Source organism: Haliotis rubra, unplaced genomic scaffold, assembly GCF_003918875.1.
Source record: "Haliotis rubra isolate DU_JTF1 unplaced genomic scaffold, ASM391887v1 Scf265, whole genome shotgun sequence".
NCBI classification, from domain to species: domain Eukaryota; kingdom Metazoa; phylum Mollusca; class Gastropoda; order Lepetellida; family Haliotidae; genus Haliotis; species Haliotis rubra.
Genome location: NW_025766725.1, coordinates 343,454 through 371,195, shown reverse-complemented (window position 1 = coordinate 371,195; position 27,742 = coordinate 343,454). Strand labels below are relative to the sequence as shown.

At 39.6% G+C, this 27,742-nt stretch overlaps 1 protein-coding gene across 4 annotated transcripts; it reads left to right on the top strand.

Moving 5' to 3' along the window:
* The first annotated feature begins 343 nt into the window (after positions 1–343).
* On the top strand, positions 344–21,353 carry LOC124280326 (DNA ligase 3-like). Of its 4 annotated transcripts, none has more exons than XM_046716224.1 (13): positions 344–509; positions 3,211–3,713; positions 5,459–5,587; positions 6,877–6,983; positions 8,558–8,602; positions 13,064–13,150; positions 14,162–14,241; positions 14,421–14,498; positions 15,724–15,841; positions 17,011–17,166; positions 18,394–18,506; positions 20,106–20,175; positions 21,023–21,353. In XM_046716224.1, exons 2-13 carry the CDS (start codon positions 3,419–3,421, stop codon positions 21,122–21,124), a joined length of 1,380 nt encoding a protein of 459 aa, XP_046572180.1. In that variant the 5' UTR covers positions 344–509; positions 3,211–3,418; the 3' UTR covers positions 21,125–21,353. The 4 variants fall into 4 exon arrangements, with proteins under 4 accessions (XP_046572180.1, XP_046572179.1, XP_046572178.1 ...); XM_046716223.1 differs by having other exon boundaries at positions 17,008–17,166; XM_046716222.1 differs by having other exon boundaries at positions 17,005–17,166.
* The last annotated feature ends 6,389 nt before the right edge of the window (positions 21,354–27,742 follow it).

The following is a 27,742-nucleotide window of genomic DNA, read 5'->3' as shown; positions in this document are numbered from 1 at the left end:
GTTCAACGCTGCACTGAGCAATATTCCAGCTAATTGACGGCCGTCTCTAAATAGTCGAGTTTGGACCAGACAATACAATGGTTGAAATCATTATGAGCCTGACCACCCGATACCGTTATTCGCGGGAGGTAATTAGAACAGCGTCACCATGTCAGCAGATTTATACGACGTTACTAAAAAGGACGCACCACAGTCGTCGACTTTGATCTTGCAGCGAAGTATCTTAATTATAATCCAAATTAAAATATGGGGTTTCAAATTCAAAACAGATTAAGGAAGGTGTGGTCGTGTTCAAACGCGGAAGTAAATCAAGTGTTTTGATTGGTCCATATGATCAGTAGCAGCCGAACGATTGACAGGATCTATGCTCAGTAGAAGACTGACTTAATGCACCATTCTCAGCGATAGCCTGCATACGTGGAATTGTGATGCCTGCATTGTGATACAGTACGTGACAGTCATTGCGTCATGGAACCTGTCACCTGTAACAGCCTCTCGTGCACTGCCAGGTATGCAATGACCAACTACATCTACCTGTGAGAAATATTCGGAGCGTCCCAAGCAGCCACGTTTATCAAGTGCTTCTGTGTGTTTATTGATGCTGCAGTCCAATTAAGGACTCCGGCATGTAAATCACCTGATAAATCCCAAACTTGCACCACGGAGGGCACACATGTATCAAACGCTCATGTGCCCAAAGGGCTTTACCTGAACAGGTTATTGGCGCATGCGCAGAGTATGTAAACAAGTTCAGGCCGCGAATAACAACATTGTGGAAATGTTGAGTACAATGTAATTTGCAACATAACACTTAGAACAAGCACATGACAGGTGCATAAATGGACACGTAAATCATTTCTGGATTGACAGGTATCGAAAAATCATGTATTATACCTGTTAGGTTCTTTTAAACTATCCCAGATACAAAGTAACCTAAATTCCTGCAAACATCCTCGTGGTGTACATGTCACAGGCCCTCGTGTCTTTGCGAGGATTAAAGATTTTGAAAACATATAAACAATTTGAGATGACCCCCGACTCGAAATACCCTACAGTACAATATGGTGTCATTAATGTATTGTGCTGTAAGGCATTTCGAGTCGGGGGTCATCTCAAATTGTTTATATGTTTTCAAAATCTTTAATCCTCGCAAAGACACGAGGGCCTGTGGTCCATGTATCATATTTTAGGCCAAAGAACGCTCGAGAATGTCCGGGAACATCCGGGGTTTCATCAAGCGTTCAGTAGTGCAGTCACTAAATAGCATGACTTACTTAACTGGTACGATAATGAGAATATGCACTGATAATAGCATACAAATAAATAAGGCATCGAAATAATATATAAAACTTGTAAAGTTCCGGTAGTAAGACAGGTACTATTTTAAGGCGTCAGGGATATTATTTCCAACAATGTGGACCTAATGGTAATTACAGCCATGCATGTTAAAGTCCTGTATATTTCTTATATTAATTCTGTATTAGGAATATTCCAGCTATATGACGATGGTCTGTAAATAAATGAAGTTGGGCCAGGTAATCCAGTGATCAACAGTGGTTTACCAACTCTCTCAGCTGATAAAACATTAGTATTCTGCCACAGTTGTCTACCCAACAACCGGGCCGTGAGAACGTTTTGGAGTCCCAAGAGACGTCAGGTACTCTACACTCAAATAGACAATATCAATCCATATGACTCACGCAGTCGCAATAAAATATGATAATATCATTATTAAAGTTCATTCCATTTTACTGTGTCTCAGAATCATTTTCTTCAGTTACAAGCATTTCCCGTATTTAAGCCCAAGGCTTAATTATATGGTTTATATTTGTTAACGTGAGGGGTAATTTAATATTACGCCCAGGCCTTAATACGGGAAATCCCGGTAAGAGGCGACAAACGAGATCGGGCGCTCAGGCTCGCTGACTTGGTTGACATGTCATCTGTTCCCAGTTGCGCAGATCGATGATCCTGCTGTTGATCACTGGATTGTCTGGTCCAGCCATATAGCTGGAATATTGTTGGGTGCGATGTAAAACTAAACTCGCTCACTCATTGTTAAAATTTAGGGGGGGATGCGGGTGGAGGTCTTAAGGCGGGAAACAACCTGAAAATTGTCTGAACAAGTCGATAGTTCAAGGGGAAGTATTCATGTATGACAAAACGTCTAAGTCCGTCAAGAATATTTCACCACACAGCTCACAACCAACAGGTAACAAGCGCACATGGGCAGATTTGTTTGGACCCGGAAACAAGGAAACTCCCACTCCAAGGGAGGCTACTCCCATGCCAACGTCTCAAAACAAAATCACTTGAAGAGATGACCACAGCCTCACATTTGACATTCTTTCATGGAACATAGAAGGATTACATATACATGATACCCCAAATCCTCAGGTTAATTCGTTTTTTTGTGCTGATTATGACTTGAATGCCTTTTATGAAACTTTTGCTCGTAGTATAGATGTTCGGTTTTCGATCATGTAACAATGTAAGGATAAAAACTAAGAAATTTGGTCGGTACAGGGTCAGTGTAGGCGTAACAATTTTCAGTAGAGAATCATGTCTGAATGGAGGATGTTTAACTAGAATGTATGAACATTTTGAAAATAATGTGGTTTTCCTGTTCCAAACCTCAAGATTAGGTAGTGCAAACGATACAGTACTGATTCTGACATATCTCTCACCTGAAAACTCCCCCCATGTATCAGGATACAGATAAAGATAGCATGTCTTCTTTGGAGGATTATTTGACCCAGATAGTTTATGACCGCCCAGATAAAGAACTTGTCCTAACAGGTGATTTGAATGCCAGGACTAAAACTTTCCATGACTACATACCTGAAGATAACATTGACTTCATACAGCAAAGTCCAGCATGTAACTAGACGACTTTGCACTATACCAAGGTGTGTATTTTGGTGTGTATAAGCCTTATACTGAATAAAATTTGTCTGTCTGTCTGCCTAATGAAAGCCCAGAGTAGTGAAGTTCTTACATATTCAACACTTGAACGTAGGTCTGGTGCTGACAGACCTGGAAATGATTGGAGTGAACAGGGATTTGAACCCATGATCATAGGTTTCTGGCCTCATCAGGATAGCTGCAACATAGACTTCAGTGCCAAATATCCTCCCAAACGTTTACATAAGGCTTAGTTCCATAAAAATTTTCAGTAAATATCAGTTTCTCTTTTTTCCTATTTTTCAGATGAAGACTGAGTGAATGATAAGAAGCTCATCAATGATACGTTTCATCATCTGAGTCACAGCAACCTTCGCAGCGGTATCCTGCCATGTTGCTTGGACCGTGCATCAGTTATCAAATTCAAGTTCCACAGCAATAAACTCTCACTAAACCTGTTCATATCATTTCTCCTAGAATAGCTGCAGGTTTAATATTTTGTATTGACTTCACAATGGCTGAACTTGGTTTCACTGTCGACAATGCAAAATCTGCCCGATCACTTTGTAGACATTGTGACGAGTATATTGACAAGAAAGCACTAAGAATTGGTAAATTTGTTAAGAACTTTTATGATGAAGATGATGAAGGGTGGGGGGATCTGACCTATTGGCACCATGCTGTGTGCATGTTTAAGGCGTTCGACCAGGACAAACCAAAGGACAAGAAGATCAAGTCTCCCGATGATATGTATTGTTTTAATCAGCTAAACCAGGAAGATAAGAAGACCATACTGAAACTAATCAATGGTGAGTCCTGTTGTATACTACACTGTACATGGTTCAAGACATAACTGTGAGATAACCCATCTGGGTTTATTTTTTAAAGATTTTCGATTGATACTCCAAAATATCTGTGATGTTAAGAAATCTTATTGGTTATCAATGTAAAACTTGTGTGATTGACAATATGTTACATACCATATTGGGATAAAATATAGTTTTAATTTACAAATGTATGCAAAGTTACACTAATATTCATGGGCCACCTCTATACCATGTTCAGTATGCTATCTCACCACTTACTATATGTTGGTATCATTCAGACTCTTTTACAATTTTGGTCCAAGTTACCTCTCCTAAATTTATTGATAATAGATCAATACTTATTTAATGGTTATCGATCGCTGTGATCTATGTGGATTGCCAACCCTAGTTTCCTATGTAGAATTTCTGCAAACACCATTTGCCCTGTGCTATTTAATGTGAAAATGTTGTGGACTATTTCTCAGGATGGTTGGGGCCAAAAAGTATAGAATTTGTGGATGGAGAAGTGCTAATAAAAATATGAAAAGCATTTATAAGGATCCACTTCACAATCTGCAAAGACAACTGTTTAACTTTTGATTTGTATACGCTTACACCCACTCACTCACTATAGTTCCTCACTATAGTTCTTACACAAACTCTTATCCACTCACTCACCCACCCACTCACTCACTCACCTTACTCACTCACTACAGTTCCTTATACAAGCTCTGATCCACTCACTCACCCCATTCCATTCATTCACTCACTCACTACAGTTCCTAATACAAGCTCTGATCCACTCACTGACCCATCCACTCACTCACTACAGTTCCTTATACAAGCTCTGATCCACTCACTCACCCACCCACTCATTCACTCACTCACTACAGTTCCTTATACAAGCTCTGATCCACTCACTCACCCACCCACTCATTCACTCACTCACTACAGTTCCTTATACAAGCTCTGATCCACTCACTGACCCATCCACTCATTCACTCACTCACTACAGTTCCTTATACAAGCTCTGATCCACTCACTCAACCACCCACTCATTCACTACAGTTCCTTATACAAGCTCTGATCCACTCACTCAACCACCCACTCATTCACTCACTCACTACAGTTCCTTATACAAGCTCTGATCCACTCACTCAACCACCCACTCATTCACTCACTCACTACAGTTCCTTATACAAACTCTGATCCACTCACTGACCCATCCACTCATTCACTCACTCACTACACTTCCTTATACAAGCTCTGATCCACTCACTCACCCACCCACTCACTCACTACAGTTCCTTATACAAGCTCTGATCCATTCACTCACTCACCCACTCACTCATTCACTCACTACAGTTCCTTACACAACCTCTGATCCACTCACTCACCCATCCACTCATTCACTCACTCAACACAGATGGATCCAGAGGGGAGGTGCTGAGGTGGACACCTCCCCTTTTATCCTGAAAGTTTATTAAATGGCCATTGAAACTCTCATGAAAACGGGTGAAAATGAACTGTATATGCCTCACTCAGTCATTACAGTTCCTTACACAAGATGTTATCTACTCACTCATTCACTCACTCACCTTGCACAAGATCTGACAAAACCCTACTACCCACTGACTGACTCACTTGCTACAGTTCCTTATACAAGCTCGATATCCATCCACTCACTCACTTGCTACAGTTCCTCATATGAACTTTGATACTAATTGACATGCCTCACCAAATTTCAGATGCTAATGTGAAGTGGGACAACTTATTCCGACAGTTCCGTTGTCTCTGTGCAAAGTTATCTGACGAAGACACTGGTGCTGGCAAGACGGCCATCGTGTCGGACTTCCTCAAGAAGGGAAATGCCGGCAGTAAGTTGATACAGATTATCCAAACTTTCACATATGGTTTAGACACTCATGTTTTGTCCCTTGTAATTATGTCATTAACCGATGGGTAATCATGTATAGTTTTTGACCTTTTATCAGGTAAGTGGTTCATGTTTTGTGGATCAGTTTTGATTATTTTCTAATTCATCATTCAGGTAAATATATTTGTAATTTTTAATTTGCCAAAAGTGCATTTCTTTAAGCTCCATTGCATGACAAAACATGACAAACTAATTGAAATTTTCTGAAATATGTTAAGAAAAAACAATTTTCCAAACTGTCAAAAGCTGTAGACATGCTCGTCACCCACAAGACCCATGTTTGATTCCCCATATGGGTACAATATGTGATGCCCATTTCTGGTGTCCCCTGCCGTGATATTGCTGGAATATTGCTTAAAGCAGCGTAAAGCTATACTCACTCACTAACTGTCGTTGTTGGAGATTTCAGGTCAGATTGAATTATTAGATACTTCTTAATTTAATTTAGAACAGTCTAAGTAAACTTAGGCTCAGTATTATTCGTTACACTGCTATACTGAGTCTAACAAAACCCTGTGGAAGGTCGCGTCAGCTGATCTTTTCAATGGACCAATCAGAACACAGCTTACCAAATCGCGAAAGTTGACATTCGCACATACTTTTTGAACTTTCACCTCGAAAAGGTTTTGCACCCGAATGATTCCGAATGCTGTTTTCGTATGATCGCTTCTGAGTGATGCACATGGAGCAGGCCACAAGAGTGAGTAAACAGTAGCTGAGAATAACGTTTTGTCAGTATTCAAGGATGTCAGCTTGCGGAAATATTAGCATATGATAGCCATGTCAACAGAAACCCCTAAGCGTATATTATGCAGGTCATATATCTGTGTTTTATGTGGGTTTTCATTTGTTATGAGATCAGTGTTGGCGACCGGGGAAGAGAAAATCCATTTTGTAAGTCCCGCCAAACCCTAAATAGTAGCCGTTGTCTGATTGGTTAAATCTGTTCGGCCGTCCCGCGTTTGATTGGACGGTCATAGGTCGCTCAAGGGTTACCTGACACGACCTTCCACAAGGTTTTGTTAGACTCAGTATAGCAGTGTAACGAATAATACTGAGCCTAAGTTTACTTAGACTGAATTTGGAACCAAGTATTTTTGCCCTGGTTTCAAGTATGTAAATGAGAGATATCTCATGGTGACAAATTACTCACAATACACATTGCCATTGCTATACATGGCTTTGTTGTCAGTTTCAACTCACTCACTCTACAACTCCTGACACTTCCAGCTGGCTTCAAGGGCGATGTCTATCTGTTGATGAAGTTCTTGTTGCCTGGTGTTGTGAAGACCGTGTATAACCTCAACGACAAAGACCTTATCAAGTTATTCAGTCAGGTTGGTAAATGTTTTTAAGATTTGACAAGCTTATGTACACTGGACCCTTTAATATGAAGAGAGAGTGGTTCTTCTTTAGGATCAGTCATCTTTATATATGTGTTGTAAATGTTGTGGTTAGATTAAACATGTATGATTTGTAAAACTATTGTGATACTGACTCCAAGTGAATTAGAAAATTTAATGATGGATCAATGTAAATAATGGCCGATAGTGTCGTGTTTACAAAATTATTTTGTCTGCAGATATTCGGTACAAATCTTAAAGCAATGGAAGAGGATCTAGAGCAGGTATGTGTTTTAGTGTTTGATTTAGTTCAGCGTGGTCCGTTGAAGACAGCCAGGAGGGGCTAGGAGCAGGGTTCTTTTATCTACTGTTATTTAAAACTGTAGGTAGTCTAAACTGTAAACTGTGACTGGTGTAGTTAACGGTGACACTGTTAATTACAAGTTGGACCCATGAAGATCCATAATTGGTCTTCAGCAACCCATGCTTGTCGAAAGAGGTGACTAATGGGATCGGGTGGTCAGGCTCACTGACTTGATTGGCACGTGTCATCAAATCCCAATTACGTAGATTGATGATCATGCTGTTGATCACTGGATTGTCTGGTCCAGACTGGATTAAGTACAGACCTCCGCCATGTAGCTGGAATACTGCTATCGCTTCTGAGTGATGCACATGGAGCAGGCCACAAGAGTGAGTAAACAGGTAGCTGAGAATAACGCTTTGTCAGTATTCAAGGATGTCAGCTTGCGGAAATATTAGCATATGATAGCCATGTCAACAGAAACCCCTAAGCTTATATTCTGCAGGTCATATATCTGTGTTTTATGTGGGTTTTCATTTGTTATGAGATCAGTACAGTTAAGGACGGGGAAGAGAAAATCCATTTTGTAAGTCCCGCCTAAACCCTAAATAGTAGCCGCGTCTGATTGGTTAAATCTGTTCGGCCGTCCCGCTGCTTTGATTGACGCCAGGTCATAGGTCGCTCAAGGGTTACCTGACACGACCTTCCACAAGGTTTTGTTAGACTCAGTATAGCAGTGTAACGAATAATACTGGAGCCTAAGTTTACTTTAGACTGAATTTGGAACCAAGTATTTTTGCCCTGGTTTCAAGTATGTAAATGAGAGATATGTCATGGTGACAAATTACTCACAATACACATTGCCATTGCTATACATGGCTTTGTTGTCAGTTTCAACTCACTCACTCTACAACTCCTGACACTTCCAGCTGGCTTCAAGGGCGATGTCTATCTGTTGATGAAGTTCTTGTTGCCTGGTGTTGTGAAGACCGTGTATAACCTCAACGACAAAGACCTTATCAAGCTATTCAGTCAGGTTGGTAAATGTTTTTAAGATTTGACAAGCTTATGTACACTGGACCCTTTAATATGAAGAGAGATCAGTCATCTTTTAAATGTGTTGTAAATGTTGTGGTTAGATTAAACATGTATGATTTGTAAAAATATTGTGATACTGACTCCAAGTGAATTAGAAAATTAAATGATGGATCAATGTAAAAAAGTGGCTCATAGTGTCATGTTTACAAAATTATTTTGTCTGCAGATATTTGGTACAAATCTTAAAGCAATGGAAGAGGATCTAGAGCAGGTATGTGTTTTAGTGTTTGATTTAGTTTCAGTGTGTTCAGTGATGGACAGCCAGGAGGAGCTAGGAGCAGGGTTCTTTTATCTACTGTTATTTAAAACTGTAGGTAGTCTAAACTGTAAACTGTGACTGGTGTAGTTAACGGTGACACTGTTAATTACAAGTTGGACCCATGAAGATCCATAATTGGTCTTCAGCAACCCATGCTTGTCGTAAGAGGTGACTAATGGGATCGGGTGGTCAGGCTCACTGACTTGATTGACACATGTCATCAAATCCCAATTACGTAGATTGATGATCATGCTGTTGATCACTGGATTGTCTGGTCCAGACTGGATTAAGTACAGACCTCCGCCATATAGCTGGAATATTGCTGAGTACGGTGTTAAACATCAAACAACAAACAAAACTAATTACAAATTGCATGAAATACTGATATGTAGTTGCGTTTAGCATAAACTTGATGATAGTTGGTGGGACTGAACCTACTACCATACCCATGGAGATCCGGGTTAGAATTGGTCTTCAGCAATCCATGCTTGTCGTTAATAGGCGACTGTTTGAATTTGGTGGTCAGGCTTGTTGACTTGGTTCACACATGTCATAGTACCCCTGTTGTGTCAATCATTGATGCATGATGTCAGTCAATGGATTGTCTGGTCCACACTCGACTATTTACATACCACAGTAATATGGCTGGAATTACCTTGTGTGTGATGTAGTTTTTAGTAATGTTCACTTCTCAGAATCTTCTCCTAACTCTGAAGCTATTTCAGGAACATAGTAGATTTGAATGTATAGATGCAGGTGCACATATCCACTGTCAGTATCAGTGTGTATTAGGGCTGGGACAAGTCAAAATTTTTCTACCAGGGTAGTTTGAAAAGTGGTCAAAGTGTCAGGCTAACCTTGAATATAAGGTCAAGGTCACACAAATCAAGTGGTGTCTTTGTAATCCCCCCAATGTAGGTTGTCATCAGATTTGACAATTTTTTATACAACTCTGCATGAGATATCATGTTAGAAAGAGTTTGAAAAGTTGTCAACCTGTCATGGTAACCTTGAAAATAAGGTCGAGGTCAGCCAAATCGACTGGTGTCTGTATAATCCCCCAATGTAGGCTTTCACCAAATTTGAAACAATGGCTGAATACTGATGTTTGATCAGCTGAGAAAGTAAACCACTGTTGATCACTGGATTGTCTGGTTAAACTTCAGTTATTTACAGACCATCATCATATAGCTGTAATATTGCTGAGTGAGGCATTAAACAACTGTTAGTTAACCATGGTTTTAGTGTAACTGAGGTTAATGAATGTTTTTCTTAACATTTATTCTGAAATATATTTTATGATGTTTGCTAAGCTGTTTTAATCAAGTGCTGGTGCAGTGTACGATTCACAAAACATCCACAAAACATGAACCACTTACCTGATAAAAGGTCAAAAACTATACATGATTCCCCACATGGGTACAATGCGTGGAGCCCATTTCTGGTGTCCCCAATGTGATATTTTGGGAATATTGCTAAAAGCAGCATAAAACAATACTCAGTCTTGATTGATCTAGGGACGGTGGGGTAGCCAAGTGGATAAAGTATTTACTTGTCATGCCTAAGGTCCGGGGTTCGATTCCCCACATGATAACAATGGGTGAAGCCCATTTCTAGTGTCCCTCGAGGTGATATTACTAAAAGCAGCATAAAACCAAACACACTTGATTCATTAATGTTTTCATTTCCATGTTTTTGTTTGAAAATACATTTAATTTGGAGTTCTTGAATGAAGTTACATACCTGAGTTTACACTTATTTTGGCCAGTTAGTGTGATCAGAATCAAGCTTTGTTCAATGTCAAGATGTAATATGTGTGCATTGACATGTGTGGACACCTTGCTATTTTTCTACATTTTTTACTCCATGCACGTTTTGTATTTACAGTACAACCAGAAATTACTGAGAATTTAAAGATTGTAATTTCAAAAAAAAAAATTCACTCATTACTCACGTATTAAATGTGAATATTAGCAGCACATAACTCCAGATTCAAAGACAGGTGAACAGTTAGTATTTGGTCAAGTCACCATGGGCAGCAATGCAGGCTTCAATGCGGCGGGGGCATACTACTGATCAAAGAAGTTAGAAAGTCGTGGTCCATGCTGTCCCAATATCGGACTGTAAACATGATTTAGTTCCGAGTAGTAAATGTTCCGGTTCGGAATAAATGCCGTGAAATTGAGAATGGATGACACGAATAAAAATTCCGCACATACGGCAGATATTCCATCGAACAGGAACAAATACCGTAGGCCTAACCTATTCCAGTCATTATTGAATGCAAAATGGACTCATCCAACTTGTCAACATCCGGGATATCTACTAACTTCAACTTGGTTACATGTTGACTGTAACCTGGCTACTGACTAACTGTAACTTGGTTACATGTTGACTGTAACCTGCCTACTGACTGTAACTTGGTTTCATGTCGATGGTAACCTGGCTACTGACTGTAACTTGGTTACATGTTCACTAATCTGGCTACTGACTGATTGTTAATTGGTTACATGTTGACTGTAACCTGGCTACTGACTGACTGTTAATTGGTTACATGTTGACTGTAACCTGGCTACTGACAGACTGTAACTTGGTTACATGTTGACTGTAACCTGGCTACTGACTGTAACTTGGTTACATGTTGACTGTAACCTGGCTACTGACTGACTGTAACTTGGTTACATGTTGACTGTAACCTGGCTACTGACTAACTTGGTTACATGTTGACTGTAACCTGGCTACTGACTAACTTGGTAACATGTCGACTGTAACCTGGCTACTGACTAACTCTTACTTGGTTACACATTGAATGTAACCTGGCTACTGACTAACTGTAACTTGGTCACATAATGACTGTAACCTGGCTACTGACTGACTGTAACTTGGTTACATGTTGACTGTAACCTGGCTACTGACTGTAACTTGGTTACATTTTGACTGTAACCTGGCTACTGACTGTAACCTGATTAATGAAGGTAACTTGGTAACATAATAACTGAACTCTTTTTAACACAAGATTCATTTAAAATCATCAGTTCGAATTCTGGGGAATCTACAATGTATTTTCATAAAAAAAATTAAGGAACTTTCTCACATGATAATTGCTTCTTGAGAGCCACATGATTTAATACCGTAGGAAAATCTTTTTTTCCTTTCCGTTCCCCCCATGACCCAATTTTTAAGACCACCCCAACAAACAAAACCTTCTTTAAGACACTTTATGATGTGTGTGGAAGCTCCTCTTTACCCGGAATAAATTCTGTGTTTGTGGAACGAAATACACAGATGTTGGAATGAAACTATGGGGGAACCAATCATTTTTACAGGACCACCTCTTTTTCATTTCAGCAATATTTGTCAGATTTTCTTATTGATACTTTCCTTCATAATCCCCGAACATTTTCTATTGGATTTAGGTCAGGGCTATATCTTGGCCAACCTAATAATGTCATATTTTGGGTCCGAAACCAGGCCTGTGAATGCTTTGAACGATGTTTTGGGTCATTGTCCTGCTGGAAAATCCAAACATTTCCATAGAACATGTGAGCAGATGGAAGTAAATGTCCCTCGAGAATATCTGTGTACTGCTCACTGTTCATATTCCCTTCAAATACACTGAGGGGCGTTGCCCCTAACACAGATATGCCACCCCACACGTTAAATTTCAGACTGTACTTTGGGCGATGATACAAGGTTTTTAAGTTTTTTGGTCCAAAATTGCAGTGTATTAGGAAACAGACACACAGAACTTTCATCTGAGAAAATCACATTGTCCCAGTTAAAATTTTCTATGCTGTAACTAGTGTAAGCTCCAGTTCAACCTTCGCTCCTTTTGTTCAGGTTTCATGATCGGTGATGGAATTCCTCGACTTTTCTGCCAACCCATTGCATGCAGCTCATTCTAATTGTCTCCTTACAGACAGCCACAGTTCCTCTATCAATCATATCCAGCCTTAAGTTTTCTAAACTCCTTCGTTTGTTTTTAGAAACAAGAATACCAAGTCGCCTCCTGTCACCGACAGTCAATTTTCTGGGCCTACCTGCGCCTCCCTGGTGCTCAATGCCATATCCATTTGCAATATTTTTCAAAACACGATAAACAGTGGACAAAGGGATGCCTGTTCTACTTGAAATCACTTTAGCTGATCTGATGTCCTTGTTATAATACTCTATAATCAACTTCCTCTTCTCTAAATCATCCATACTGAGGATCACTGAAAATGTGGTCTGCTAGCAAGTAAACAAAGGGTGATAACTCTTCACATACTAATGAAAAAGGATTAACGGAGTTGTCTCTCTTGAATGAGACCAAGCACTTGATAGCTGGTCAAGGTTGTTTATACTAGATTAAACTTATTCCTAAAATTCTCAATAATTTCTGGTCATACTATATGTCAGTGTGTTTCTGTACAGGGCGACGTGTCTGAAACAGTCAGGGTGTGTTTTGATAAAAGCAAAACAGTGACACCATTGAAGAAGAGTGTCCTTACCTTACAAGAGGTGAGTGAAATATTCTGTATCATTTCTATCAGCCAAGCATGAAAGGAAGTGTGTGCTGGAGCGTTGTTGGTTCCATGCAGAGCATAGGGGTCGCAAATTGGGAGATTTGGACGGGTGACCGCACTGGGCAGTTTGTCTCATAAGACTTTAGTCCTTCCCAACAATGAAGCACATGTACCACATGATGTGTTGCCTTAGACAAGTGACTTGTTCATAATGTATATTTGTTCAAACCGCTGTATATGGGTACCCGGTGGGATGAGATGGTAATCATTTGTTAACCTTGCCTCACAGGCAGCTTGGTTGTGTTTTCTTTCAAGGGAGATGAAATGTCCAGCCTATCCTGTTGATAGGACCAGTGTAACGGCATAACTATTTAGTCTCTAATGTTTAGTAATTCTAGATTACTACTGTTTCTGAATATGAAAAAAGGTTTTGCTATATTTTATCAAGACAATTTAAGAACTGTCCTTTTCATGTTCATTTCAGAGACTTAATGTTAGTCTTCTGATCATGACGATGGAGTATGTTTGTGTTATGTAAAAGCAAAGCCTAGAGAATGCTCAAACTACTAGTTTCTCAGCACATTCATTTGATTTTGATCAGTGAACAATCAAATTTCTTTCTCAGCTCCCTGGGAGGTATGCAACTCAAGCTGCCTTTGAGCTAGAAGGTTAACAGTCACTTGCAGTCTCATCATACTAGGTGATCAAGTACTTATATTTCACCGGACCTTTCCGATTTGCTGACACCCATTATTTTATTTACAATGTACCCTGCTAACGTGTAAGGTGCATTTCTCTTATTCGCTGCTTGGTTTACCAAGCTGATTGCATTACATTTGCAAAACAAAAAACACCATTTAATATCTCTAATTATTGATGTCAGATGCCTACTGGGTGTTCAACCAATAAAAATCTCCATAATGTACAGAAGAAGGCCCCAATTATTATGGAAGTTTTAATGTGTTGTTATACTCAGCTTGGCATGACTGTAGTCATTGTGTTTCAGGCAGACGACCTCCTGACTTCTTTGTCTCAAGTCACAAAGGAGAGTGAACAATACAAGATACTCACAAAAATTGTTGCAAGGTGATTTGAGATATATTGTTTGGGAGATGTACCCATGGGCATCAAACCACTGCTGGCCATCCATGCTTTCTGAAGTCTCTGATCCAACAATTACTCAACAGACACAGATCCATCAATTACCCCAAACACAGTGTCTTCATTCATTCCAGTGAGGTTGAATATGCGCTTGTTTGTTTCAGATGTACCAGCAATGATCTGATGATGGTGGTTCGCCTCATCACACATGACCTTGGCATCAACGCAAAGGCAAAATATATGTAAGTTATATCCTGCTTTTGTTGACCATTATATTACAGTATATCATGATATATACCCTAGACCCATTCACAAGCAAAACTTTATATCAGAAGTAACATCCCTGTTATTATCCATTTTTCACAGACATTCTGTCATTGAATCAACTGATCGAAGAGCCTCTTCTGAATGAGGGTAGTGGTTAAAGCATTGAAACATAGGGAGAAATGGTTAAGGCCTCCGCTTGCCATGCCAAAGACCTGGGTTTAATTCGCCACAAGGGTCCAGTGTGTAAAGCCAGTTTCTTGTGTCTCCTGTCGTGATGTTCCTGACAGTGGCATAAAGCAATACTCTCACACTTCTGGGTGAGTGAGTTACGCCGAGTTTAGCAGTATTTCGGCAATATCACGGCGGGGACACTAGAAAAGGGCTTGACACATTGTACCTACGTAGGGAATCGCATCCGAGTCTTCAAGTGAACACAAAAATAGGCTACCCCACTGTCCCCACACACTTCTGAATGAGATCCTTATTTATAATCATGGCATCAAAATAGCAAGCCCTCTTAAACTGAACTTTAGCAGGAAAGATTATTTCAAGAGCATTGGTGAGTATAGAGACGGGGGTAAGTCGTGGCACATTCCCAGTTGTACAGACACATCCCCCACCAAGGGGAGACAAGTACTGCTGCTTGTTTCAATAATGAACAAGTCAAGTTAAGTGTGTTGTTAGCTTAAATTTTGATGTTTCATAAGGAGTCAGGGTCATTTTTATAGTCGACGCCTCGTCCGTCTGTCCGTCCATAATCATTTTGTTTCCGGAGCACTCAAAAAAGGTTCAATATTTTTCAACAAAACTTGGTAGATATATCAAACAGAACCTAAGGTGGTGCCTTTTGCAGTTTACAGATTTTTGTCATTTTCATTTTTCTTGGTTTCCATGGAAACGTTTTGGACATAGTCTCAAAAGAGAGTGGTGAGCTTCGTTTCTGGAGAAAAACCCGGAAGCCGTTCAATATCTTTCTGCAAGACTTGGTAGATATATCAAAAAGAACCTAAAGTGGTGCCTTTTGCTATTTGCAGATTTTTGGCATTTTTATTTTTCATATTTCCATGGAAACAATTTGGACCTAGTCCAAAAAAATCAAGTTGGCCTTTAAGTAATTGTCAGTTGATTTGTTTTTTCAAATTTATGGGGGCCGGGGCAATTTGTCATTTTCTGATGACTCTTGTTTTCTTTGCATTACAGTTTAAGAGGTCTTCACCCTGATGCTTACAAAGCATTCCAGGTCTCTCAAAACCTGAAGGACGTCGTGGAGAGGGTTCAGTCTAACACATTACACAGCATGGCAGGCATGAAGAAGAAGGTGAGACGGTCACTCATTACAATATTTCAAACATTGTTGTTTTCTCACACTTATTATGTTGTCAGTCTCCCATGTTCCCATGTTGTCAGTCTCCCGTACTTCCCATGTTGTCAGTCTCCCACACTTCCCATGTTGTCAGTCTCCCATACTTCCCATGTTGTCAGTCTCCCATACTTCCTATGTTGTCAGTCTCCCATACTTCCCATGTTGTCAGTCTCCCATACTTCCCATGTTGTCAGTCTCCCATATTTCCCATGTTGTCAGTCTCCCATACTTCCCATGTTGTCAGTCTCCCATACTTCCTATGTTGTCAGTCTCCTGTACTTCCCATGTTGTCAGTCTCCCATACTTCCCATGTTGTCAGTCTCCCATACTTCCCATATGTTGTCAGTCTCCCATACTTCCCATGTTGTCAGTCTCCCATACTTCCCATGTTGTCTGTCTCCCATACTTCCCATGTTGTCAGTCTCCCATACTTCCCATGTTGTCAGTCTCCCATACTTCCCATGTTGTCAAGTCTCCCATACTTCCTATGTTGTCAGTCTCCCACACTTCCCATGTTGTCAGTCTCCCACACTTCCCATGTTGTCAGTCTCCCACACTTCCCATGTTGTCAGTCTCCCACACTTCCCATGTTGTCAGTCTCCCATACTTCCCACGTTGTCAGTCTCCCATACTTCCAATGTTGTCAGTCTCCTGTACTTCCCATGTTCTCAGTCTCCCGTACTTCCCATGTTGTGAGTCTCCCATACTTCCCATGTTGTCAGTCTCCTGTACTTCCCATGTTGTCAGTCTCCTGTACTTCCCATGTTGTCAGTCTCCTGTACTTCCCATGTTGTCAGTCTCCCATACTTCCCATGTTGTCAGTCTCCCATACTTCCCATGTTGTCAGTCTCCTGTACTTCCCATGTTGTCAGTCTCCCATACTGTACTTCCCATGTTGTCAGACTCATATACTTCCCATGTTGTCAGTCTAACACATTACACAGCATGCCAGGTATGGAGAAGAAGATGAGATGGTCAGACTGACATATTTCAAATATTGTTGTTTTCTCACACTTACGAGCTCATATTGTATTGTTAGTCTCCCATACATATCATGTTGTCAGTCTCCCATCTCTTGTATGTGGCTCATACCTACTTTACTACTCATTCACCCAAAGGAGAAGACTGACAAAAAGACTGGACACGATCACAGTAAAAGTGAAGGCGCAAAGCAAGGCATCAGTGGCAGTAGTGACAGCGTGGATGTTGGTGTCTCCAAGAAGAAAACACCGGTCAAGAGACCGACAGAGGATGAAGGGCAGACAACTCCTTCCAAAAAGGTGACCAAACTACTGACCATTTAATCCAGTAATAGTTCTGACCCAGAAACTGGGTATCAGTGGTGGCAGGTAGTGGCACGTGGTGGCACGTGGTCCTGTGCATAGCGCTCAGGTCACAAATCAGTTGAACTTAAGCAACGTTGGGCTCGGACAGCCCTTGGATGGGTGACCAAGTTGAGTTTCTAGGACTTCAGTCTTGCCCCACAACGAAGCACATGTGATACATGTGGTCTCACCTTAGGCAAATGAGTTTGTTCACAATTGCCTCTGTTCACCCAGCAGGAAATGGGTACCCGGTGAAATAAGTCGTGAGACTATTAACCTTCTAGCGCCTAACAGGCAGCTTAGGTTATCCGGGGTAATAATGATCAGATTGTGCGCTTTGAGCAGGATATCTAGCCTGGAAAAGGCACGTTATAAATATTCTCATTATTATTATTATTATCAGACAGATATGATAGAGATGGCTAAATGGTCTCTTACATATGTCTGTACCTGTGGACATGTAATCACATACTAAAGTTTCATTTATTAGATAATGACTCATTTGGGATGAATGGTCTGTATGTTTGCACTGCCACCCTTGGCATACTGCCACCATCCCCTCAACCAGGTCGAATAGACCATACTTTCTCATGGCAGAGCTGATTAGTCTCTGTTGTCTGATCTGCTCTTGTCTCAACCAGAGATCCTGAATCAGTGAAGACTCATGGCTGAATATAAAAGGGGCACTGGGATAGCCAATAGTTAGAGCATTGACTCATCATGTAAAACGATTTCCATTAAATTTGCAGTAAAGATTAAAAACCTTTACAATAAATAATGTTTGTGCTCATACGTCAACAGAAAGAAAATGTATTGGTGAGGGTGTGTATGTGTGTGTCTGTGTACATACCTGTATGTGGATGTCTGTAAACTACAGATGCAAAGTCAATAATATTGAAAACATTGATTCTTTTCCTGCATGATTGTAGGCAATGTAACAGCAGTTACAATTCTGCACAAAAAGCATTCGATTTGCAAAACCATGTATAGCAATGAGTGTATTCAGATAAACTGAGCAAGAACTGCTGTCCATTCTGGTGTCCCCCAGCATAATATTACTGGAATATTGCTAAAAGTGTCGTAAAACTAAACTCACTCACTGTTCAGCGGAGAGATGTTTTGCCTCTAGACTGATCCCTTATGTCTGATGAGAAGTCAATCCTCATGTCCACTGTATTTCAGTGCAAGACAGCACCATCAGCCAGCCCCTCCATGTCCAACATCTTCACAGACTGCAAGATATTCCTGCCTGAAACCACAGACAAGTTCAAGGAGCTCAAGCAGTATATAATAGAGTATCCTTTACTTCAGAGTTCAAGCAGTATATAAAAGAGTATCCTTTACTTAAGAGCTCAAGCAGTATATAATAGAGTATCCTTTACTTCAGAGCTCAAGCAGTATATAATAGAGTATCCTTTACTTCAGAGTTCAAGCAGTATATAAAAGAGTATCCTTTACTTCAGAGCTCAAGCAGTATATAATAGAGTATCCTTTACTTCAGAGTTCAAGCAATATATAATAGAGTATCCTTTACTTCAGGGCGCAAGCAATATATAATAGAGTATGCTTTACTTCAGAGTTCAAGCAGTATATAATAGAGTATCCTTTACTTCAGAGTTCAAGCAATATATAATAGAGTATCCTTTACTTCAGAGTTCAAGCAGTATATAATAGAGTATCCTTTACTTCAGAGTTCAAGCAATATATAATAGAGTATCCTTTACTTCAGAGTTCAAGCAGTATATAAAAGAGTATCCTTTACTTCAGAGCTCAAGCAGTATATAATAGAGTATCCTTTACTTCAGAGTTCAAGCAATATATAATAGAGTATCCTTTACTTCAGGGCGCAAGCAATATATAATAGAGTATGCTTTACTTCAGAGCTCAAGCAATATATAATAGAGTATCCTTTACTTCAGGGCGCAAGCAATATATAATAGAGTATCCTTTACTTCAGAGTTCAAGCAGTATATAAAAGAGTATCCTTTACTTCAGAGCTCAAGCAGTATATAATAGAGTATCCTTTACTTCAGAGTTCAAGCAATATATAATAGAGTATCCTTTACTTCAGGGCTCAAGCAATATATAATAGAGTATCCTTTACTTCAGAGCTCAAGCAGTATATAATAGAGTATCCTTTACTTCAGAGCTCAAGCAGTATATAATAGAGTATCCTTTACTTCAGAGTTCAAGCAGTATATAATAGAGTATCCTTTACTTCAGAGCTCAAGCAGTATATAATAGAGTATCCTTTACTTCAGAGCTCAAGCAGTATATAATAGAGTATCCTTTACTTAAGAGTCAGGTCTTTACTGTAATATTCATATTTCAAAATTTCAAAATTAAAAAAATTGTGTTAAGAAATATAAAGTTCTTGTAATTAAAGAAATCATTAAACTGACTGCTACATCATTTCATCACTTACCGGACCCTTGCATTTCACGTAAGGACCAGGGGTGGAAATAACCCATTGCCCGAGGTCTGAGTCCAGTGTTTTTTTCTGTCGGGCAAGCAAATTTGTACATCATGCTGTACTGGTGTCCAGTTGATTTCCAATGTTAATTATGTTGCTTATTTAAAAAATCAACAAGAAAACGGCTGATATAGTGGAAAAATGATCAGGGCAAGTGATTTTACATGTGCCACTGTACTGGAGTACACTAGCAATTTTAAAGTTATTTCCACCCCTGAAGGACCCTAGAAATGAGTAAGTTGGGCTCCTATCGACCAAGGTAATACCCTGCCTTTGTATAACCTTATTATTGCAGGAGTTAGATAGACACGAGGCTAAGCACATGTAATATTTCATATTCAACATGCATGTCCTGATTCAGATTATATTTTCCAGGAATATGTTGTTCTGTTGATTTTGAGGATACCTTAACTATCATTAGTTTTGACGGGGAAGTTTTGGACGAGACCAGCAAGGGATCAGCTACACATATTGTCTCTTCTAAAGGAAAGGCAAGTCAATGTGACGATATGATTATAACTGAAAAAATATAGTCACAAGACTCTGTAAAACCGCCTGAAGAATCCGAGGCAATCTCAAGCCATTAGTTGAGCCTATAGTTGGCTGTGAGGTAGCTTATTGGTTAAAGCGTTCACTCATCACATGGGCACAATGTGTGAAGCCCTTTTCTGGTGTCCCACACCGTGATATTGTTGAAGTATTGCTAACACAAGTTATAGAGCCTGTGTCATCATTCCTACAAACTTAGGGACTGTTCATAATTTGTGGCTAGGGGGGTGATGATGATTTTTATGGAGAAGCATGTACAATGTGAATGCCCCCACCCCCTAAACTTTATGTACAAAGTATTGACCCCCCACTTCCCATATCACAATATTTTAAAATCAATGACCCCTCCCCTCACCTCCCATAATTTTTAAACTTAATATTTTACAAAATAATTGATGTACAAAAAAAATGGGTGACCCCCCTAGTAGATGTGTACAAAATTGCTGACCCCCTCACCTCCCCAGAACATAATGGGTGACCCCCCCTTAAAATCATCATCATCCCCTTGCCATAAATTATGAACAGTCCCTTAGAGGTATATAATGAAATATAATGACAAAAACTACTGCACATGTAGGATGGCATTAGCTTGCGAACTATATCATTGTACGGCTGAAATATTTGCATCTGCTATTTCTGTTAACCACTGAGTTTTTTTCTATCTGGGCCTCAACACTGTTTACACACACATTCTCTAGTATGATAGTTACACATCTTTTTGGTCTATTGAGATCCACAACAGATTTCCGAGATTGTTCCCCACCTCTCACTTGTAGATTTCCATTCCAGATTAGCACCAGTGGTAGCAAGGCCAAGGTCGTGACCCCTGACTGGCTGTGGCAGTCAATCAAGAAGAAACAGCTTGCATCTACTGAGGAGTTCAAGCCCTGAACAGGGACATTCAGACTTTTATTATGGTTTACATACAAAAAACCTTGGCAATACGTGTGTTTGTTGGTGTTTACTCACATGCAAAGGATTCACATGAAGGTCTGATGTAAATGTAATAAAATTTGGTACAGTGCAGTTGGTAGCAAGAACAACATACATGTTCATTTTTGTGCAAGTTTTACTTTGTTTATTCCCACCAATGATTACACTAGACTTGTTCTAAAGATCAAAGGAAGAATAGAGTTGCCTCCCTTGGGCACACCAGCAACCTATGCTAGGGCCCCAGCCGTAAGCTAGGGTGTCAAATTCCTGTTGACCATGATTACATTGGTGATACATGACCTGTTTCTCTTCGGGTTTTCTTTCTGATGAAGCTGACATGCTGTGATATAACTAAAATAATGGAATATTAAACCAATCTCACTCACCCACTCTGGATGCCTGAATCTGAAAGAGCTATTTATATAGCCTTTTTAGTCAGGTTTGTTCTAGAAAATGTTTCATGAAATTTGGTATTTGTCGAGTTGTGGAGTTTAATATATTCTGTTATTTAATATTTCGTTCTTGATTGCACTTTTATTCTGTAATTGAAAGACTGAGGCAGATGAATTTGGCGTGTATGCTTCTTTTCAAGATGACATCACATTTGGTACATATCAGTAGCTTCTGGTGTTTGTTGTTATGTAGAACATATTTAATATCCATGCACAAAAGAACTTTTGTTCAGTGGCTTCCATTGTTTTTTAAACTATTCATATCAGGTTGAGCTACAGTCCCAGTAACTATTTCCCCCAAAGTTGTACCGAAAACTTCAGGAGTGCACATTATATTCAAGTGTACATATACTCAAGAAAATATGGTGCGAGTGATTGCTTTGTCAATTGTCTTTAAGTGAATGGCATAGGGCCAAATGAAAGAATGTTGTGGTTCCGATTACACCTCTTTAAAATTTAGGGTAGGTAGGTGGGAATATATTTTTTTTACATTTTTCTTTAGAAGTAAAGTGCAAACTAATAACGATTTTATCAATGTGTAATTGTTAATTCAATCAGCTTGCGGCCATCATGTCAACATTCTCTATCAGAATGGCCATTGTCCATCGGTGCTGGGAAAAAAAGTGGTATCTGAAAGCTTATTTGATTCATACCTCTTAAAAAAGAAAGGGTCGGCACCAGAATTCAAGGGTCGGTCGGGTAATCGGAACCACAACAAAAACATTTTTAGGCCTAGAAATACTTTTTTCAGTGTGTGTGTAAGACCAACAATGTGTTGTTTATACAGAGTCTATTTCTGAAAGACATGAAGGATACATGTTTTCACGTGGCACTGAACAACTGACGAACAACATCATCACCTATATATAGTTCAACTGTGTTCTCTCATAGTTCAGTCAGTATTGCTGCAGTTTGGAACACAAAGATTGTTCTCACAACAATATTGGCGCATCATGTTGTCTCACATGTGAGTTTTCACCTTTGATAACATTTAGATGTTCCCAACTTTAGTCATGTGTCTCTTATGATTTAATCGATAGAGTATCTGCCTTGAGATTGGAAGGTTAATGGTTTTGATTAGCACAAGTCTAATGCTACTCCAACTGACTTTAAACAGGGTTTTACAAAGACTTTTAAAAATGGGAGACATGTGACTCACAATATTTATTTTTAGGAGTCATTTTCAATATTTGGGAGTCATGAAAATTGAATATTTCTTTGTGTTTATCATTCTCAGTATGTAACTGTGTATGTCACACCACCCAATGAAACTACTGCATTGTTCAATTCAAACAGCCAGGATTTCTGTCTTCTCTGAGTTCAAGGATCAATCTGACAGCTCTGTAAAAGTCAAGCTATCCTCGAACAATATCATTTTTTGCTCATCAAATCGATTTTATTGAACTGAATTGTGAGGGCCACCTATAAAACTTGCGTCAAGCTTGACTCATATGATATTATGTTGAGAGTCGTTAACAAAATTGTTGTGCCAAATACGCAGAAATCACGCCTCATGTAAAACCCTGCTTTAAATATGTAATTCTTGTTCCCCTGCCTAGTGCATGGCATTAATTGAAAGGAACAAGGACTGGTTGGTTCGGAGTCAGTATGTGTTTGAGTGGGGTGTCCATGTTTAATTGTGGCATGGTATCTCAGTCAGCTAGCACTATAAAAACCAACAGAAGTATAAACTTGTACAAACCCATGAAGATTCAGATCAAATTTGATCTTTGAAAACCCATTATTGTTGTAGGAGGCAACTGATGGGATCAGGAGGTCAGGCTTGCTGACTTGGTTGACACATGTCATTGTATCCCAACTGCTCATGATATCAATCACTGGATTGTCTGGTCCAGACTTGATTATTTACAGACCACAGTCATATGGCTGGAATATTGCTGAGTGTGGCGGTAAACAAAAATACAAACAAACAAACCCAGACTAGTACAAACAGTAACAACCGCCTCCATGGTGTAGTGGTTAGAGCGTCCGCCTGGAGAGCGGAAGGTCGCGGGTTCGATCCCGACCGCTTCATACCAAAAGACGTTAAAATATGGTACTTGTTGGTCCCTGCCTGGCGCTCGGCATTAATGGGTACAACAAGGACTGATCGGCTTGGAGTCAGTATAATGTGTCTGAGTGGGGTATTCATGCTTCACTGCGGCATGGTATCTCAGTGAGCTAGCACTATAAAACCAGCTTCAGTCTGGGCTAGTACAGTACACATAGCACACGCACATACACAAACATTCTCACGCATGCATTAATTTCATATGGCCCAAATATTCACAGTAACTCACATCACAAACAGTAACCCACATGATACGTTAAAACCCCTATTCTACCTGACCTGCATACATATTGTCCAGAAGGAACAGTAGCTGAAACAGTGTGGTCATGCTCCTTGGATTTTCACCACTGTGTTAGTATTATGTGTGTCATACTCAAATGAAACAAGGCAATACTCTGAAAGAAAGGATTCTGATGCATAATAGCCGTCAACTATGGCAACTACTCAGCTTTTTTATTCCCATTGTGATGAATTTTGGTATGTTGAGACGGAACTCAACTCATATGTTCCTTTTATGTTGTGATGTGATCTGTGAATGTTGGATCCTGCTAAATGTGAGAATATAATACATATTCCATTATATAATATTAATGGAGAATATTACTAATGGTTTCTTAAGCGAATCTCTTTACTTAATGCTTTTGTACTTGTTTTGATTATTTTATTATTTAGATGAATTTTAATTCTTGCATATGGCACCTAACATTTATCTTCATCTATTTCCTTGCTTCTGTCTTAACTGATTAAGAATCTGGAGTTTCTGTAGTATAGGTGGCCAGGTTTTAGATGCACCTTGTGATCATTTGACTTCTTCATGAAATTCCATTTAACCGGTTATTGGATTGTTTTAACTAGTACGATTGGATCTGTTGTTATGTTTATATTTCATGCTTATGTTTTGAATTTACACTTGCTTATATTTTGTCAATAAATATGTTACACTTCTGTGTTTGTTTTAAAAAAATCATATAATTTTAATTTTAGTGACTATCTAGTGACAATCAAGTGTCTAACAGTGAGCCTAGATCAACTCATTTGGGATAGGAGGTCATGTGTCAGCCAAGTCAGCCAGTTTCTGGTGCCCCCTGTGGTCAGATCTGGAATTTTGGTAAAAGCAACATAAAACCTTCCTTTCTCTCTCTCCTTCTGTACATCATGACAAACAAACATGGTGACAGAATGTGGTGCTGTGGTAGCAGCTTCCATGGTGGTGTCATTTTGACCTGGGTGCAGTGCTGGTTTAGCTAAAACCCAATCTCAGGCTGATGTGAACACCTTATTAAGAGAACATTTCCTATCTGACACAGTGTACACGGATATATATAAATACACACACACACACACACACACACATATATATATATATATACATAGTGTGCATTTCATTATGTACACCCACTTCACTACTCAAAAGACCCGTGAAGATCCGTAGAATAGGTCTTCAGCAACCCATGTGCTTGCCATAAAGGCGACTAACTCGTCGGGTGGCAGACCTGACTTGGTTGAATCATGTCATGGGTTCAATTGCGCAGATCGATGCCTTGCTTTGATCACTGGATTGTCTGGTCCAGACTCGATGATGTTGCTATAGGGAATATTGCTGAGTGCGGCATAAAACTAAACTCAGTCAGTCTCAAAAGAAGTTGAAGAACACCCAGTTCTTTCACATTTCTTGACATTTTTTGAGTAGTGTATATCTCAGATGTTCCTCAGTCACATAAGCTAGACTTTAAAAAGTGTCATTTTCATCAGATTAGTTCATTGCTATTTGTCCCACGACCGTTGTTTCACTGAAAGGTATCTGTTTTTATTGTTGTATTTCTCTGGGAGAGAAACGCCATTGTCCACACAGGTCAGCTAGCACAGATCGGGCATCTTCAGAATTAACCAAGATTTCGACTTTATGGACAACGTCTTGTTTGTGGCACAGAGGTACTTTTTGGTGTAGATACTTATACCGTTATCAACAGATGTTTCCGTGTATATTCGGACAAAAACCTTTTAGCTTGATAATGGTGTCTACACCGAAACGTCGCTCTATGCAATGTATCAGACGTTTTTACCCCTAAAGTCGAAATTTGTCTTATTGACTCGCTGATTTCTAGAACGAAGCAATCTTCAAAACTATTTCCAACTTGCATTTCAATATTGTACGTTGTAATGCAAAGGGGATGAAATGGCAAACTAAGATCTGAAAAGCAGTCTAGATCTTCTACCTAACGGACGAACGAACGAACGAGAGAGAGAGAGATTTACTGTTATAGTAATTATGTAAATACAAGGAGAGGGCAATCTTAATTGGAAGAACATGTCCTACTAGCCTTGTTCACTTCTTGTGAATAAATATGTTTAAAGGACGAAGGTCAAATGATACTAATTATTTGGAAGATTGTTTGTGTCTAGATCTCTCCTTATCGTACATAAGGGCGGTGGGGTAGCCTAGTGGTTAAAGCGTTGGCTCGTCACGCCGAAGACCTGGGTTCGAATCCCCACATGGGTACAATGTGTGAAGCCCATTTCTGGTGTTCCCCCGCCGTTATGTTGCTGGAATATTGCTAAAATCGGCGTAAAAACCAAACTCAGTCAGTCAGTCCTTATCGCACAAGGAAAGAACACAGCTGCACTGTGTCGTTATACAAAATCTACTGCAACTTCTGCTGATGGATGGGTCTGCAAACAAGCGCCCTCAGCATCCTCCTGAGTATACTTATTCATATTGCTTTGAAACATTTGGTCAAACCAGAAACATACTCCAGTACATCAGACAGATAGCAGGTTCTTGAATAGAAATGTTTTAAGGGAAATAATACCTAACTGAAGTTAATATTCTCTGACAAAAATCAGTTCCCCTAAATGATCAGCAATATTTCCGATTTCAAGAATCACCAGCATTCGAAATTAACGTCGGACCTTAGGCCCGAAGCCCACTGAAAACCACTCGGACCCACAGCCTTTGTTTTCTTCAGGTCTTAAGGCCGACAGCTTTTCATCCCCAATAACTATAAGTATTGTTTCTATATTAAAATATAGGACCTACACATTCTGATCAGGACCTATAACCTTCGATGGTTCTGGGTCCTTAGGGCCTGCAGCTTTTCTGGGTTAAGGGCAAACACTGAGAATCACCAACATTTTCATTTACCACCAACAACACCCTTTAATCCAAGTCGTTCAATATAAGAAACGTGGTGCAGTTACATATCCTTCTTTTGCAGTGTTATAGTTACACGTCCATCTTTAGAGGTTCAGGACAATTTGTCAGAATGAAAGCAACTGGAACGTAAAGTTTAATGAAAAAAGAAAGTAACATGCTGGATTTCCTCACAGATACAATCTTTGTAAAATTACGGGGTCGGCCATTTAGGCATCTCCATAAGTATCAATGATGATCTCTTCTCACTGCTTACAGAATTTCTGCTCAGATTAGTAAAATGAAAACGAGGTACTTTGGCCAAGTAGGTTACATTAAGTTTCAGATCAATAATCTGAAATGGTACAGCAAACGTAATTAATTTTCTTAGATACCAATTAAATACTAACCTTGTGTTTTATTAGAGATGGGTTTTAAATGAAACCAGTTACCTGTAACACGATATGCTTTGAATTAAAAATCCTCGAACCCCTGCCTTGAGATCAAAGTTTTGCATTAAACATAATCCAACGCTAAATGAGTGAGTGAGTTTTAGTTTTATGCGCTTTTAGCAATATTCCAGCAATATCACGGCTGGGGACACCAGAAATGGGCTTCACATATTGTACTCACGTGGGGAATCGAACCCGGGTCTTCGGCGTGACGAGCCAACGTTTTAAGGCTCTTTCACATGTGCTTATTTCGAATTGACAGGAATCAAGGAGATCAGTCAGAATTTTCTTTTCCCAAAATTCGAACGGCATTCGGGAGAGAATGTCAAAATAAACAATTTGTTCAAGCTTTGTAAGAATTCAACTCCCAAATTCTATCTGACATTTCAGTGACAAGTGGCCACGTTTTATGCGATTCGGCGGTGTTCTGATGACGTCAGGGCTCATTTGAAGAGCTTTCGGGACGTTCTG

Coding starts and splice junctions, on each gene's coding strand:
- LOC124280326 (XM_046716222.1), top strand. CDS start 3,419: ATGGCTGAACTTGGTTTCACTGTCGACAATGCAAAATCTGCCCGATCA. Junction 5,588..6,876: donor CAAGAAGGGAAATGCCGGCA/GTAAGTTGATAC, acceptor TGACACTTCCAG/CTGGCTTCAAGGGCGATGTC. Junction 20,176..21,022: donor TTGTCTCTTCTAAAGGAAAG/GCAAGTCAATGT, acceptor TTTCCATTCCAG/ATTAGCACCAGTGGTAGCAA.